General features: G+C 53.1%; 1 protein-coding gene across 1 annotated transcript in view; it reads right to left on the bottom strand.

The window, feature by feature from the left end:
- TSPAN15 (tetraspanin 15) overlaps positions 1-12975 on the bottom strand; it is a 49601-nt gene extending 36626 nt beyond the window's left edge. The window contains exon 1 of the mRNA XM_058696553.1: positions 12731-12975. Coding sequence (XP_058552536.1) covers positions 12731-12826 — 96 coding nt within the window. The 5' untranslated portion in view covers positions 12827-12975. The remainder of the gene's footprint in view (positions 1-12730) is intronic.
- Between the last annotated feature and the right edge of the window lie 584 nt (positions 12976-13559).

Below are 13559 nucleotides of genomic sequence, written 5' to 3'. Positions count from 1 at the left end.
GCATGAAATCATAGACTTGAGATACAAATTATTTTCTTACGCACATATTACACTTCAAAATGTTCCCCCAGGGACCACCTAAAAACCTCTTGTGAACCACCAGGAATAAGCAGATGGATGCTGTTCTGGCCGAACCGCCTTATTTTGCAGATGGGAATCTGAGGCCCACAGAGAGGTTATCACTCCCATGAGGTCGCACAGCTATTAGCCGCTGGACGGCAGCTGTGACCCGGGTCTCCAGACTCCCAAGCCAGTGCTCTCGCCACCACAAGCTGGCCTCTCTTGTCAGGAAAGTGTTCTCACGCCCTGGCCTACCCTCTCCCGATGCAAAAGTTAAAAGGACAGGGATGGACACTGAAGGACAGTGATGCCAGCTCCATTTCTGCCTTCCTGCACTTCCATAACCAATCATGACCTGAGCCTAAATCAAGAGTGGGGCGCTCAACCAACCGAGCCACCCAGGAGCCCCGATTGTTAGCTTTAAAAAGACAAAACAGTAGGATCCAGAAGAGATGACCAGATTAGACAGCGGGCAGCATGGGGGGACTTCCCGACTGCAAAAAGGAAAGTTTAGTTCTAAGAGAGGCCAGCACCAGAGGAGACCACAGTGGAGACAGAAGACAGAAACAGGCCCTACTCCTACCACAGGGACTGTAGGTCGCTGAACAACCCCTGTCTTCATCTTCTTTCTGCCCTGATCATGAGTCCCCCACTCTTGGGGATGGAAAGAGTCAAGCGGCCACTGCCACCCCTATGGGAGCCCAATGTTTGTCCACCCCTAAGTGTCCCCACCAGAGCCTCCTGGGAGCCGCTGGCCGGCCCCGCCCCCATCACAGGCTGTCTGCAGCTGCCCTGAGCTCTCTGCTAGGACTCCATAAGTGACAGCCTCTCAAGGGACATGGACAGTGCTGGCTCATCTCTCCCCCCAGCCCAGCGCAGGGCCAGCCAAACAGTGAGCCTGGGCCAGAGGCTGGGCAGAACCAAAGTCAGAGGCCTGAGTTCCAGGCGGCTGCCTGAGTTCTCTCTGGCCCTGCAGGGACCAGCCTTCCCTGCTGCACACAAGGCCACACATCAGGCCTCTGTCCCCGGGCACAGCAGCAGTCCCGTTTACGGTGTGGACACCGGTACCCCAGACGGAAAGGGTAATACCGAGTGAAATCACCGACTGGTGCCCATCGTCCCCTCTGAACGCTCAATGGAGGTTGTCCCATTGGCCGCAGAGTTTTAGCACCAGAAGCTGTTGCTGTGTGGTCTGGTGTATTTCCTCCCCTTTGAAAAGAGCAGGTCGCACCAGATGTCCTCTCTGGCCTGGGCCCCGAGGGGGGAAACAGAGAAGACTAAGGTGTCATTTTTCCACCTAGAGGGTCAGCCCTTGACAGAGATGGAGCTGACCTCCCGCAGACACAGCCAGAAGTGATGTGTGGTTTCCTGTCCCACTGGATGGCCTGGACTGTAGAGGAGCTTCAGGGATAACCTTGAGGAGGTAGGAAAGGGGCCTGAAGGACCAGGAGGGGGCCGGGCAGAGAGGAGTGCAGAAGGGAGCCCACAGGAGGGAGGGCGGGTCCCTGCAGAGGGTGACTGCTGGGCCTGGATGTGGAGGTCGGACACACCCTCTGCAAAGGCTGGGCCTGGAGGCAGCACGTTGGGGGAAGAGCGCTTCTCGATGGATGGGAGAGGAGAGAGTCTGATTGGCTGCATGACCACGAACATGTCACCCTCGACTCTCTGTGCTTCAGATTCCTTGCCGGTGGGAAGCGGACACCATTGTACCTCCCACAGGGGCCTCCCGCTGGGCTCTGAGCGGAGCATCTCGTGCACCGGGCATCAGCACAGGTGCCCGGAGCAGGCGTGCCTGGGCAGGAGCCCTGCGCTCACGGGATGTGGCCCAGAGGGAGGGGTGCCATCGTGCGCCCTGTCTCACCAACACTGTTTCACCTCTTTGGATCCTCAGAACAACTGCTGTGAGCCTGGCAGACAGGGGCACTTGTCCCGTTCTAGAGCTGAGGAGACTCAGGCCCCATGAGGGAAGTGACCGGCACAACCTACCATTTGCAAATCGCCCCCCTTCCCCACCAGACTATTTCACTGTGGAAAAGTGCCTGCTGTGTTTTCTTTCGTTTTTCCCAAAGGGGACTTTCTCATCAACGCAGGCATTTGCATCTTGGCCTGCAGGAAATAAACATTTGCTTGGAGGGTAGAAGGGAAACAGCTTTGGCCTGGTCAGGACTCTGGGGGCTCAGAGCCCTCCTCCTTCCTGCTGGGAGAGCCGGAACCACCTACTCTCCCCACTGCTGGAAGCCCCTCCCAGGATGCCATGTGTGGCCTTGGACAAGTCACATCGGCTTTCTGTGCTCCTTCCTGTCCCTTACCAAGGGATGGGCTGTGCTGGTTGCAGCACAGTGGGGCCACAGAGGTGCTTGGGGTCCCACAGTCAGTTCCTGCACACCCACAGTGAGCTGGGTGCTGTGCTGGGTGCAGTGTGCTTGGCAGAGGGCAGAGGCCAGCCCCCAGGCCCTCCCACTGCAGACAGGGGCCAAATCCCCTGCTTGAATGGAGTCGGGTGCTGGCTTCTGGGGCTGGTGCCAAATTCTGAGCCTGGGTCACTTCCTGAGGTCAAAAGGACCTTGTCGATCAGTGGGCCTCATTGACTGTGTCTGGAGGCTTCTGATCCTGGAGGATTTTACAAGTACACACCAGGCCCCATCTTCAGAGTTGATGCAGTGGGTATGGGGGGGACCCAGGCACCTATCCTTTTTAAACCTCCCCAGGTAATTCAAGCATGCAGGTTGGCGTGGAAGATGCCGCTCTGATGGTGCCCGCGAGGGAATTCTGATGAAACCAGCTAGGTTTCCAAGCCAACACTCTCGCCGTGTGAATCCAGAGTGACGCGCTGAGCCTTCCCCAGCCTCCTGGACCATCTGGACAGCGTCTGGGAAGTTAGCGCACCACGCGGGAGAGGCTTGCTGCTTCAAATGGTGAAGGGAGAGCTAGGGGATGTGGGAGATCACCTGGGAGGCCAGGCTTCTCCAGGGGACTGGGATGTGCCCAGGGAGTGGGGGGTGGTCGCTGAGCTCTAGAATTTTGTTTTCCTTTTGGTTATCTTTACAACGTTCTTTTATCTGTTTTAAAGGTAACCCTTCTCTGTAGTTAACTTTGTAACTTAAAGAAGTTTCTATAGAACCAGACTTGAGGGGTCTTTCTGAGTCGGGAATTCACACTTGGGGAGTCGAGCTATGATTTTTCCCCCCTTAAATTATGTCCTCAGCTTGAGAACTACTGACACCCGGGCATCATGTTGGAACACCGGTTGTGATCTCGCTGACCTGCAGCTCTGTCCCCAGGAGGAGAGATGTGGCAGGGGGTGGCCTAGCCCCATTTTCCAGATGGGGAAACAATTCCAGATAGGCGCGATGTACTTGGTTGGGGTCATGGTGATTTTAGTTAGTGAAAGGATGGGGACTCCATTTCTGACTCTGACCACTGAGCTCTGCTGTGGATTGAATGCCCCCTCCCCAAACAAGATAGGTTCATGTTTGTGAACGTAACCTTATTTGGAAAAGGGGTCCTGGCAGGTATAATTAGGTTCTGAATCTTGAGATGAAACCATCCTGATCACCTGGGTGTGCCTTAAGTCGAATGACCTTGCAAGAAAAGGCAGAGGGAGCTTCGAGACAGAGGAAAGACACAGACACAGAGGGAAAGACCACGTAAAAGTGGAGGCAGAGGCAGGCAAGCCACCAGAAGCCTGTAGAGGCGGGGAAGGATTTCCCCCACAGCCTCTGGAGGTAGAGGAGCCTTGTGACACGCTGGATTTAGACTTCAGACCTCCAGGATGGCGAGAGCACATATTTCTGTTGCCGTAAGCCACCCAGTTGTTACGGCAGTCCCGGGGAACTTGTGATTTGTGGAAACAAAACACAAGCCCCTTCTTTCGGCTGCACCAGGCGGTCTCACTAGGGAGAGGCCCAACTGAGCAGACAAAATCTCTTTCCCTTCTAGTGGGCCGTGCTGAAGCCTGAGAAGACCCGGAGAGGGTTTGGGGGAGGAGCAAGGCCGGCTTGGGGTGAGGCCTTTGGCCCTGCCCCTCCCTCGGCTCCGCCCCCTCCAGGTCCCCACAGGCCAATGGCTAGGCTCTACATCTGCTTTCTTAGGGGATTCCGGTCTTCAAGGAAAGCCCTGATGGAAAGAGGGGAAAACAGGGGAAAGGAATGTGAGTTAGCTCTCAGGAAGGACTTCCTGGTTGTAAAAGCAGTTTAATCGAAATTGCCAAGCGGGGCTGTAAAACATTTAGGATTCTCTTACAGACTTTCAGAACAGGAGTGTCACCTGTTACTTGGCAGTTAGAAGGTGACTTGGACTGCCATTTGGGCCAAACTTCCAAAGACCGTGGAGGGCATCTGATGCAACCCCTGCCTTTCAAAGGGGAGGAAATACACCAGACCACACAGCAACAGCTTCTGGTGCTAAAACTCTGCGGCCAATGGGACAACCTCCATTGAGCGTTCAGAGGGGACGATGGGCACCAGTCGGTGATTTCACTCGGTATTACCCTTTCCGTCTGGGGTACCGGTGTCCACACCGTAAACGGGACTGCTGCTGTGCCCGGGGACAGAGGCCTGATGTGTGGCCTTGTGTGCAGCAGGGAAGGCTGGTCCCTGCAGGGCCAGAGAGAACTCAGGCAGCCGCCTGGAACTCAGGCCTCTGACTTTGGTTCTGCCCAGCCTCTGGCCCAGGCTCACTGTTTGGCTGGCCCTGCGCTGGGCTGGGGGGAGAGATGAGCCAGCACTGTCCGTGTCCCTTGAGAGGCTGTCACTCATGGAGTCCTAGCAGAGAGCTCAGGGCAGCTGCAGACAGCCTGTGATGGGGGCGGGGCCGGCCAGCGGCTCCCAGGAGGCTCTGGTGGGGACACTTAGGGGTGGACAAACAGTTGGGCTCCCATAGGGGTGGCAGTGGCCGCTTGACTCTTTCCATCCCCAAGAGTGGGGGACTCATGATCAGGGCAGAAAGAAGATGAAGACAGGAGTTGTTGAGGGACTTTATTAAATCCTAGCTGGGTAGTGTGGTTTATATAGGCTGTGAACCTGAGTTCTATCTGCCACCTGCCTGACATTCCCGGGCCGAGGAATGCCCTGCACCTGGGCTCCTAGAAGTGCTTCTCCCAGCCCCCCTTGTCCAGCTCTCAGCCTTGCGGGACACTTCTATGACAGCCTGCCTGGACCCACGTGCCCATCAGGTGGCACACAGCTTCTGCCGATAGGTACACCACTACAGCCCCTACAGAACTAAGAGGTTGGAAGGACCGGGTTCCTGTAAAAGGCCATCTGCACTCCCAAGGGGTCAGACTTCTCCACCTAAGAGTATGGCCAGGTCCATCTGCTCTAAGCAGACAGCGCATCACCAGCATGAAGTGGCCTCCTCTAATAAGACAGACTCCGGAAGTTCTCACATCTTCTATCCCAGCCCCCCTGATCTCTGCAAGGCCCCAGTGGACACCAGGCCCTACAGTGTGCATGGTGCCTTGGCATCTCTCCTCTTGCAGAAGCCTCCCCAAGGCCTCTCGGGTATCCACAGATGAGAAGTCTAGAGGCTCAGAGAGTCAGTCCTCTCTAGCTAGGGTCACACAGCAGAACGAGCACTTGATCTGTCTCCAACTGGCCCTGCCATTGGGTCCTGACAATGAAACCTCCCTTTCAGTCACTCAGACCCCATACTCCTTAGAGAACCAGGAGCCACCTCTCCACTCACAACATGGCCCTTCTTAAGCTTCCCCATCTGCTTCAGCCATACTTGCCTACCTCAGGGCCTTTGTGCATACTACTCCCTCTGTCGGCGATGTTCTCTATAGGCCTTTTCTATGGCTGGCTCCATCTCATTCCTTGGGCGTCAGCTGAAATGTCAGCTCCTCACAAAGGCCTTCCTTGACCATACCATCCCAAGTAGGAACTCCCATCTCCCCCCACTTGCTCCCTAATTTCCTTTTTAGTACCAGTCACAAGCTACACTTATTTACTGGTTTGTCTGTCTTCCAAGGCCTGGACTAAGTCTGTCTTGTTCATAGCTGTTTTCCAGTAAACATCACAGTGCCTGGCATAGACACTAGGCATCAAGTAACTATTTGTTAACTGAAATAGCAAAGAACCTTCTTCACCCTGGAGAGAATGGCAGGTCAGGACCAGACTCTCCCACCTGCCACTAAGATGGAGGTTCAAACCCACTCACAGCCACAGGTTCTCTCTGGAAAAGGTTAATCTTTGCAATCTTGTGTGTCCTGGGCTAACCCAGAAAACATCTTTCCCCTGTCTGTGGAGCCAGTTGGGTACAGAAATTTCATTATCAGTCTCTTATCTGGTTTACTCTGAGCCCCACCCCAGGTTGGCATTGTGAGTCACCTGGAGAGAAGAGGCGCCAGGCAGGGGCACGAAGGAGGGCGGGTGGTTACTCCTGCTTCTCAGCTTCTCAGGAACAAACAACCAAAGATGGCGAGGTCCCAGTCCAGTCCCTCAATTTAAAACAATGCCTCTCCTACAGCGAGAGAAGGGCTGGTGCACAGAAGCCTGAGCTAAGAGCAAAGGAACTTTCTCGAGGCCTTAGTTTGCTCATCGGTAAAAGGAGTGCATTGGAAGGCTCTCCAAATCCCTTCCAGGTCTGCTTTCTTGATTCTCTGGATTTTTAAGGCCCCTCGGCCAGGCTGGGGGAGGGGACCCCAGTCCCATTGCTTCCGGGTCTTCTCTGACAGCCTCTTAGGCATGGTGGCTGCTTCTCCAGGGTGAAGTCACTTTCTGCTTGAATTTCACTATTTTCTCTTTGAAATGCTTGCCTAGAACAAGAGGAAAATGGACCTGCCTGAGGATTCAAGCACAATGATAAGTAATAATTCAGGAAATAAAGTAGGTACACATGCGTACAAGGAGATGTCCAGATGAGTGTTTACCAGCACGTAACAGTGGTTCTCTCCCAGTGACAGAACAAAGGTGACTTTTACTGTCTTCGGTGCACTTACCTGAATTGCCTGAAAGGTTTTTAACTATATGCACATATTATTTTCACAAAAACAATAAGGCTCTTTTCCAAAGTTGGAAATTCCTGCTGGAAACTAAATCTACTTTTTTTTTCATCTGGCTTCATCTAGTGCATAACTGGGAGGCCAGGTACACGGCTCCTTCCAGAAATGCTACCCTCCACCCACACCCCGAGCCCTGACAGCAGGGGGAGACCACGGGTTTTGGGGGGGGAAGGGGGGTGGCTGGTGAAGGTCATGGTGACCCAATGAAGAAACTTCAATCAGGCAACTCCGGTCCTGTTCTTGGTCTGTCACGAACTTGCTATGGGGTCTAAAGCAACCTACTTCCTCTCTCTATGCCCCTGTTTTCCTCAGTAAAGTGAAACGCTCACTCTAGAGGTGCCTTTAAGGACCCTTCTATGCTCAGTCTTTGGCTTTTGAGTACCTAAGAAAACAGAGATGGGAAAAGATTGGCTAATCCTTAAGTAGTTGACATCATGTTTATCACATGCCAGGCATTGTTCTAAGCTCTTCCTACATATTCATCCATTTCATGGTCCCAGCAACTCTCTACTATCACCCATTTTACAGATAAAGCAATTGAGGCACATAGAAATTAGTGCCCAAGTCACTCAAATTATAAATGCTAGAATTGGGATTTGAACCCATGCAGCCTGATATAGAGTCCACACTCTCAAACATTAAACTACAGGAAATATAGGGGCGCCTGGGTGGCTCAGTCAGCTGAGCATCCGACTTCGGCTCAGGTCATGATCTCGCGGTTTGTGAGTTCGAGCCCCGCATCGGGCTCTGTGCTGACAGCTTGGAGCCTGGAGCCTGCTTCGGATTCTGTGTCTCCCTCTCTCTCTCTGCCCCTCCCCCGCTCATGTTCTGTCTCTCTCTCTCTCTCTCTCTCTCTCTCTCTCTGTCAAAAATAAATAAACATTAAAAAACGGGAAAAAAAAATTTAAAAAAAAACTATAGGAAATATAAAGAATCACAAGCCAAGCTATGATAACGGCGTCCATCCTTGGAGAAGGCAAAGAATTAATACTGCCCGTGGCACTTCTTACCTCCCCCACTTAGCCATGCCCACTTCCTTCCCACTCACCCCCCAACTCCTTTTCTTCCTGGTTAGTCAACATTCCCCACCCAGCCCTGACACCTTTTTGTACCTGACTGGAAATTCTACCGCATTGTCAAGGCAACAGGCTCATGCTTTCTAGATGGCCCGTGTCTCCATGATCAGCCTAGCCCACTCTGCAGATTCAAAGCCTCAGCAATTCTGACCACCGCTGGCTACACACCCAGCTCAGCCCCTGATCCAGGTGCCCTCACCTCAGGTCCTTACAAGACACAAGTTTGGACCTGACCACCTTAATGCAACAAGCTTTTCCCGAGCACTTCCTGTGTCCCCAGCCCCAAGACCAGCATACGGAAAAGGATATGAATGAGCTGCGTCCCTGACCTCTACGAGCCCACAGTCCAACAAGGAAAAACAGTCTTGTAAATGGATCTCTAGGATACCCTGTGGTCAACGCTAAAATTAGAGATGTGTCCCCAGTGGGTTGAGGGCACATGTGTCAGAATGATTCACACTGCATGGTCGGAAGAGGAGGCTCCAAAGTGCCTCTGGGTGAGCTCATTCCTCACGGAGACATGCTCAGAGACCTACCGGAAGGAGCACTGAACTGGGGATATGGAGATGTGGGGACTCACACCAGCTTTGCGGAGGGACCCTGAAACACGCCCTGGGCCCCGAGGTCCCCATCTGAAAACAAGGGGGACCCCAGGTGTGGGACAGGAGCTCCTGTAAGTGATCAAGGTCATATTCACCTTGACTCATAGGCTGAGAAACGTCTTCATGGCTCACTGCCCTTCCCATCCTGCCCGCCGCATCCAGGAGCAAATCTGTCTTGGTGTCAGTTTGTCTTTCCGCCTCTCAAACACTTGCCAGCCTGCCTTTTGAACACAGAACTCAGGTCCACAGCCTACATCACCCGAAATACCCAGCCAGGATTTAATAACGTTTTGTTTTCCCTGCACTATTTACCATTACAGTTACATGCTATTTTTGATGATGCATTTTGGTTTCCCGTTGGCAGTGATGACATACATAAAGCCTCCTTTGGAAAAAATTTTAACATTAAAAAGTGAGTCAGTTTAAAGTAATATCGTAGATAACACCATAATTGGTATGAACTCTATGTAGGGCAATTTAACAAACATCAAAATTTTAAACACACATACAAAAACAGGCAAAGCGGTTCTAGGCTATTTGATATTCTGACTGTGATTACTGCCGGAGGGAAGGGGTGGTGACGGGGGTGGGAGCAAGTGGGGGGCTTCTGGCTTCTGCTTCCGGTTCTAGCGGTTGACCTGGGGGCTGATGATACATGTGTGTTCACTTAGTAAAAATCCATCAGGCTGTGTCCACTTATCATCGGTGCATTTCTGTACGTCGATTGTACGTTCACATATACCTCAGGCCAGTTCTCCTTCTAGAAACTACCCTGCAGATAGACACACACGGGTGCAAAATGACACATGCAAAGCTGCTCATTGCACTGCTGTTTGCAGTAACCAAAGATTGGAAACACCCCGAGTTCCCCAGCTGAGGACTGATTGAATGAGTTTGGGCACAGCCTACAGTGAATTCTATCTCGTCATCAGACCGAATGAGGCAACCACTCCCGAATTCGCTCCCGAATTCGCATAGACTTCAATTTAAGTGAGAAGGGAAGGGCAAAACTGTGTATAATGTGCTACCTTGTATGGGGAAAAAAAGAATATATAATACATGCACATGTTCATGCCTAGGGCATCCCATGGCTAGAGTATTATCTTAGAAGAAAGTGACAGGAAACTGACCAGGGCAGAACAGGGGAGAGGGGCGGGAGAGAGGCTTATCACCAATGACTGCTCTTTGATAGTATAAAATTTTGCACAGTGTCCTTGCATTTCCTATCTGATAATAAGTTCTAAAGCAAAAAGTCTTACAGAAGGTGCCTGCCTCTGGTGAAACTTATTGTCCCTTCCAGACCTAAAGACTGAGTTGAAAGTGTTTCTACTTTGAGCTTATAAAACAAGTAACCCCTGACCCCACCCACATCCCAAGGGATGGTACCAGAGCTAATGGGCCTTCCTAAATGGGTCTCCAATTAACAGCAAGGCCAGTCTAGGACAAATTACTCACTCACACTGGCCTCCGCCCTGCAGAGAAAATCTGGCACCTGGAGCTGCCCTGGCACAGCCGGCAGGTGGCTGACCTCTTGGCATGGGTCAGGGAGGTTTTTAAGCAGAAACACTTCCAGGAATGGGAAGTCAAGGATTTAGTAAGGCAATCTCAGTTGACTAGAGAGGAAAGATTCTGAGTTCTGAGTCCCAGCTGGCCCCAAGAGAAGCAAAGCAAGGGCCATTGAGTGGTCTTCTCTCCAGGCTACAGGGACAGAGACAGAACAAGGCCTTGAAAATTTGAGTTCTGGAGCGCCTGGGTGGCTCAGTTGGTTAAGCATCTGACTTTGGTCCAGGTCATGAGCTTGCAGTTTGTTGAGTTCCAGCCCCGCGTTGCACTCTGTGCTGACAGCTCAGAGCCTGGAGCCTGCTTGGGATTCTGTGTCTCCCTCTCTCTCTGCCCCTCCCCTGCTTGCACTCTCTCTCTCTCTCAAAAATAAACATTAAAAAAAATTTTTTTAAAGAAAATTCGAGTTCAGTTGTACCTGTGTAACTTTCTTTTGTACAGCACTAGTCACACCCACATGTCACTATCTCCCCATATCACGAATCCTAAAAACAATCCAATGAGGTGTGGGGCAGGGTATCAATTGCCCATTTTATAGATAGGAACATGGAGGTGCAAAGGAGGTTAAGAGTAAGAGACTGGTCAATGATTACATCTGGAGGGTGGCAGTGAAGCCAGAAACACAGCCCCCACCTTCTGGCTTCTGATCTTCCCACCTCCCCCCCACCATCAACCTTAGCCTTCTCTCAAATGTGACCTTCAGAGAGTAGAGCTCCTGTGGCCTGACAAGCAAGGAGCAGGCAAAGAATCCAAGAATCAGAACCAAGGGGCCTATGAGACCATCTGGCCCCGCAGTTTATAACCCTGACTACAAATCAGAATTACCTGGGGAGCTTAAATAAGTTTAAATAAATATCTGTGCCATGGCCCAGGTATCCGTAGAGTTTTTAAAAACCTCTGGTTGGTGCTGATGCACCTTTGGGAGAGAATGACCCCCACCCCAATCCCACATACAACCTTCTGCCTCCCTGGAGCTTCCACCTTCCTCTGCTCCATCCTCTGGCCCCCAAATGTACTGCTCATCTCTCTTCCACATTACCTAGAACCAGGGAACCGGATTGGGAATTGGGCTGAGCCTCGTCCTCCAGACAGGCAAGTATTGAACAGCTGAGACCCCAAACAAGGAAGTGAATTGCCTAAGATCTCCCAGTGAGTCAATAACAGAACAAGACTAGAATCTGGATCTCTTGACCACCAGGCATCATCATATCCATTGAGGGGTCAAGTGGAAAGCCAGACCTGTTTGCTATCAGGCAGATCTAGCTGTTCCTGCTAGCAGAATAGATCCAGCGAGGGGCCCCAAGAGAAGAATGGGGTGTGCATATATTTCAGGAGGGATGGGAGTGAGCGATCTCCCCTGCAATCCCTGTAGCATAGTGTGGGGGGGGGGGGCGGGGGGCAGGAGACTATCCTAGAAAGGCAAGGTTCAAGCTGGCCTCTAGAAAGAGGTCCTCGATTCTAGGTGAGGGTCCAGCTTAGTCTGAAATCTTCATGAAGAAATCAGTCTCTGGGGACAACTTACCAGGAGGGCCCAGCTTCCCAGGCCACAAGAGTAATCATGGCTCACACTTGAGCTTTTCACTGGTCCCTGGGCTCAGCACTATAACTTGGCCTATTTCATTTAATCTCCACGCCCATCCTAAAAGTTAAATATAATTACTGTGTCTGTTTGCAGATGAAGAAACTATGGCCTAGGGAGTTTAAGTAACTTCCCCAAGATCACTCAGCCAGAAAGTGATAGTGGCAGGGTTTGAAGCCTGATTCATGTCCGACCACTAACACCCTGCCTCCCAGCAATACACAAGAGGAGGTAAAACTCAGTGGCTGCGGGAAGTTACCCAGCATCCAGAAGCTGCTGGAGACCTCCCCAGACGTGGTCTGGTGGAATCCTCCTTACCACTCCTCACCAAGGACAAGTCACGCCCATTCTACTTCCACCGAAAAAGGAAACTGAGGCACAGTGGGGAAGCATCTCGCTCTGGGGCATCTGCAAGAAGCTAGTGCGGACAGGACGGGGAGTCCAGGTTTCCCGCCCAATCCGGACCACAAGCTGATCGGGAGGCAAAGTCTAACACTGGCCGGGCGGGTGGGCGCGGCCAACCAGCTAACCCAGGCCTAGCGCACCCCATGCGCAACAGACGCGGAAAACCAACGCTCTGGGCAGGTGCACACAGGTGAGCCAGGTAGCGCTCCTTCGTTGTAGTCAACTGTCTCTATCGCTCTGGTCCCACCGGCTGCTGAAATTCAGGCTGAGCCGGGTGCCAGAATTTCCTGGTTCCCAGTGAAAGTGAGATGAGAAACTAGGCGTGCCCTCCCCGCGCCCTCCCTGGAGCAGCCAAGTCTGGACCCAACCCCGATTCGGCGTGGGAGCGATCCAGGGAGTGTCGGCAAACCCTCCTCCATCTCAGGACCCCTGTGGGGTCACTCACCCAGAACACCGTGGAGTAGATGACCAGCGAGAACTTGAGCCAGAGGTAGGAGAGGCGCGCGCAGTAGCGCACCTGCTCCGAGTCCCCGCGGGGCATCCTGGATACTGTCCGCGGGGCTGCGGGGCTCCGGGGCTCCCGAGTTAGGTCCCTCGCCGTGAGCAGCCCCACCTGCGGCTGCCAGCCGGGCCGCGCGCCCCGCCACCGGCGCTCGCTCCGGGACTGACATCTGCTAGCCGCAATCACAGCCCCGGCTGGGACCAGCCGGCCCAGCGGCCAATGGGCGCGAGGCCCCGGCCCCGCCCCCTGGAAGGGGGCGGGCAGGGGGCGGGGCTGAGGCCGGGGCCCACCCGAGGAAAAGGGAGCGGAGGGGACAAGGGTTAGGCCAACCGGGTCCCGTGCAACTCGGGTGAAGCCTGTGCGAAGTGAGCGGAGGGGGCCGTAGGAGAGCGTGCACGGTTGGACGCTGGGGAGAGACCAGGCGTACCTAATTCGGGGTACAAAGAAATGCGTGCTTCCCAATGTTGTCAGGAGAGAAGACTGTACGAAGAGGGCAGGAACTAACCGCGAAGGTGTTAAAAGTGTGCAGATGAATGTGCAAAACGTGAATGGAATAAGGCAGTGGAGGCGCTCAGCCTGAGTGGGGCGGAGGACAGAAATTAGTTGGGAAGGTGCGGCAAACCAGGGTGGGACTGAGGGGTCCTCTTGGAGCTGGGGCCACGAGTTCACCTTTGTCACAGATCTCCACCAGCCTTTTTCCAGCAAGCCTCCGGGAACCACCTTCTCTGAGGCCGGTGGAGTTCCCAACCTTGCCCCGAGGCCCCCCCTCCTC

Source organism: Neofelis nebulosa, chromosome 13 (assembly GCF_028018385.1).
Source record: "Neofelis nebulosa isolate mNeoNeb1 chromosome 13, mNeoNeb1.pri, whole genome shotgun sequence".
Taxonomy (NCBI): Eukaryota; Metazoa; Chordata; class Mammalia; order Carnivora; family Felidae; genus Neofelis; species Neofelis nebulosa.
Note: the sequence above shows the minus strand (reverse complement) of the source record. Positions and strands in the feature narration are given on the sequence as shown.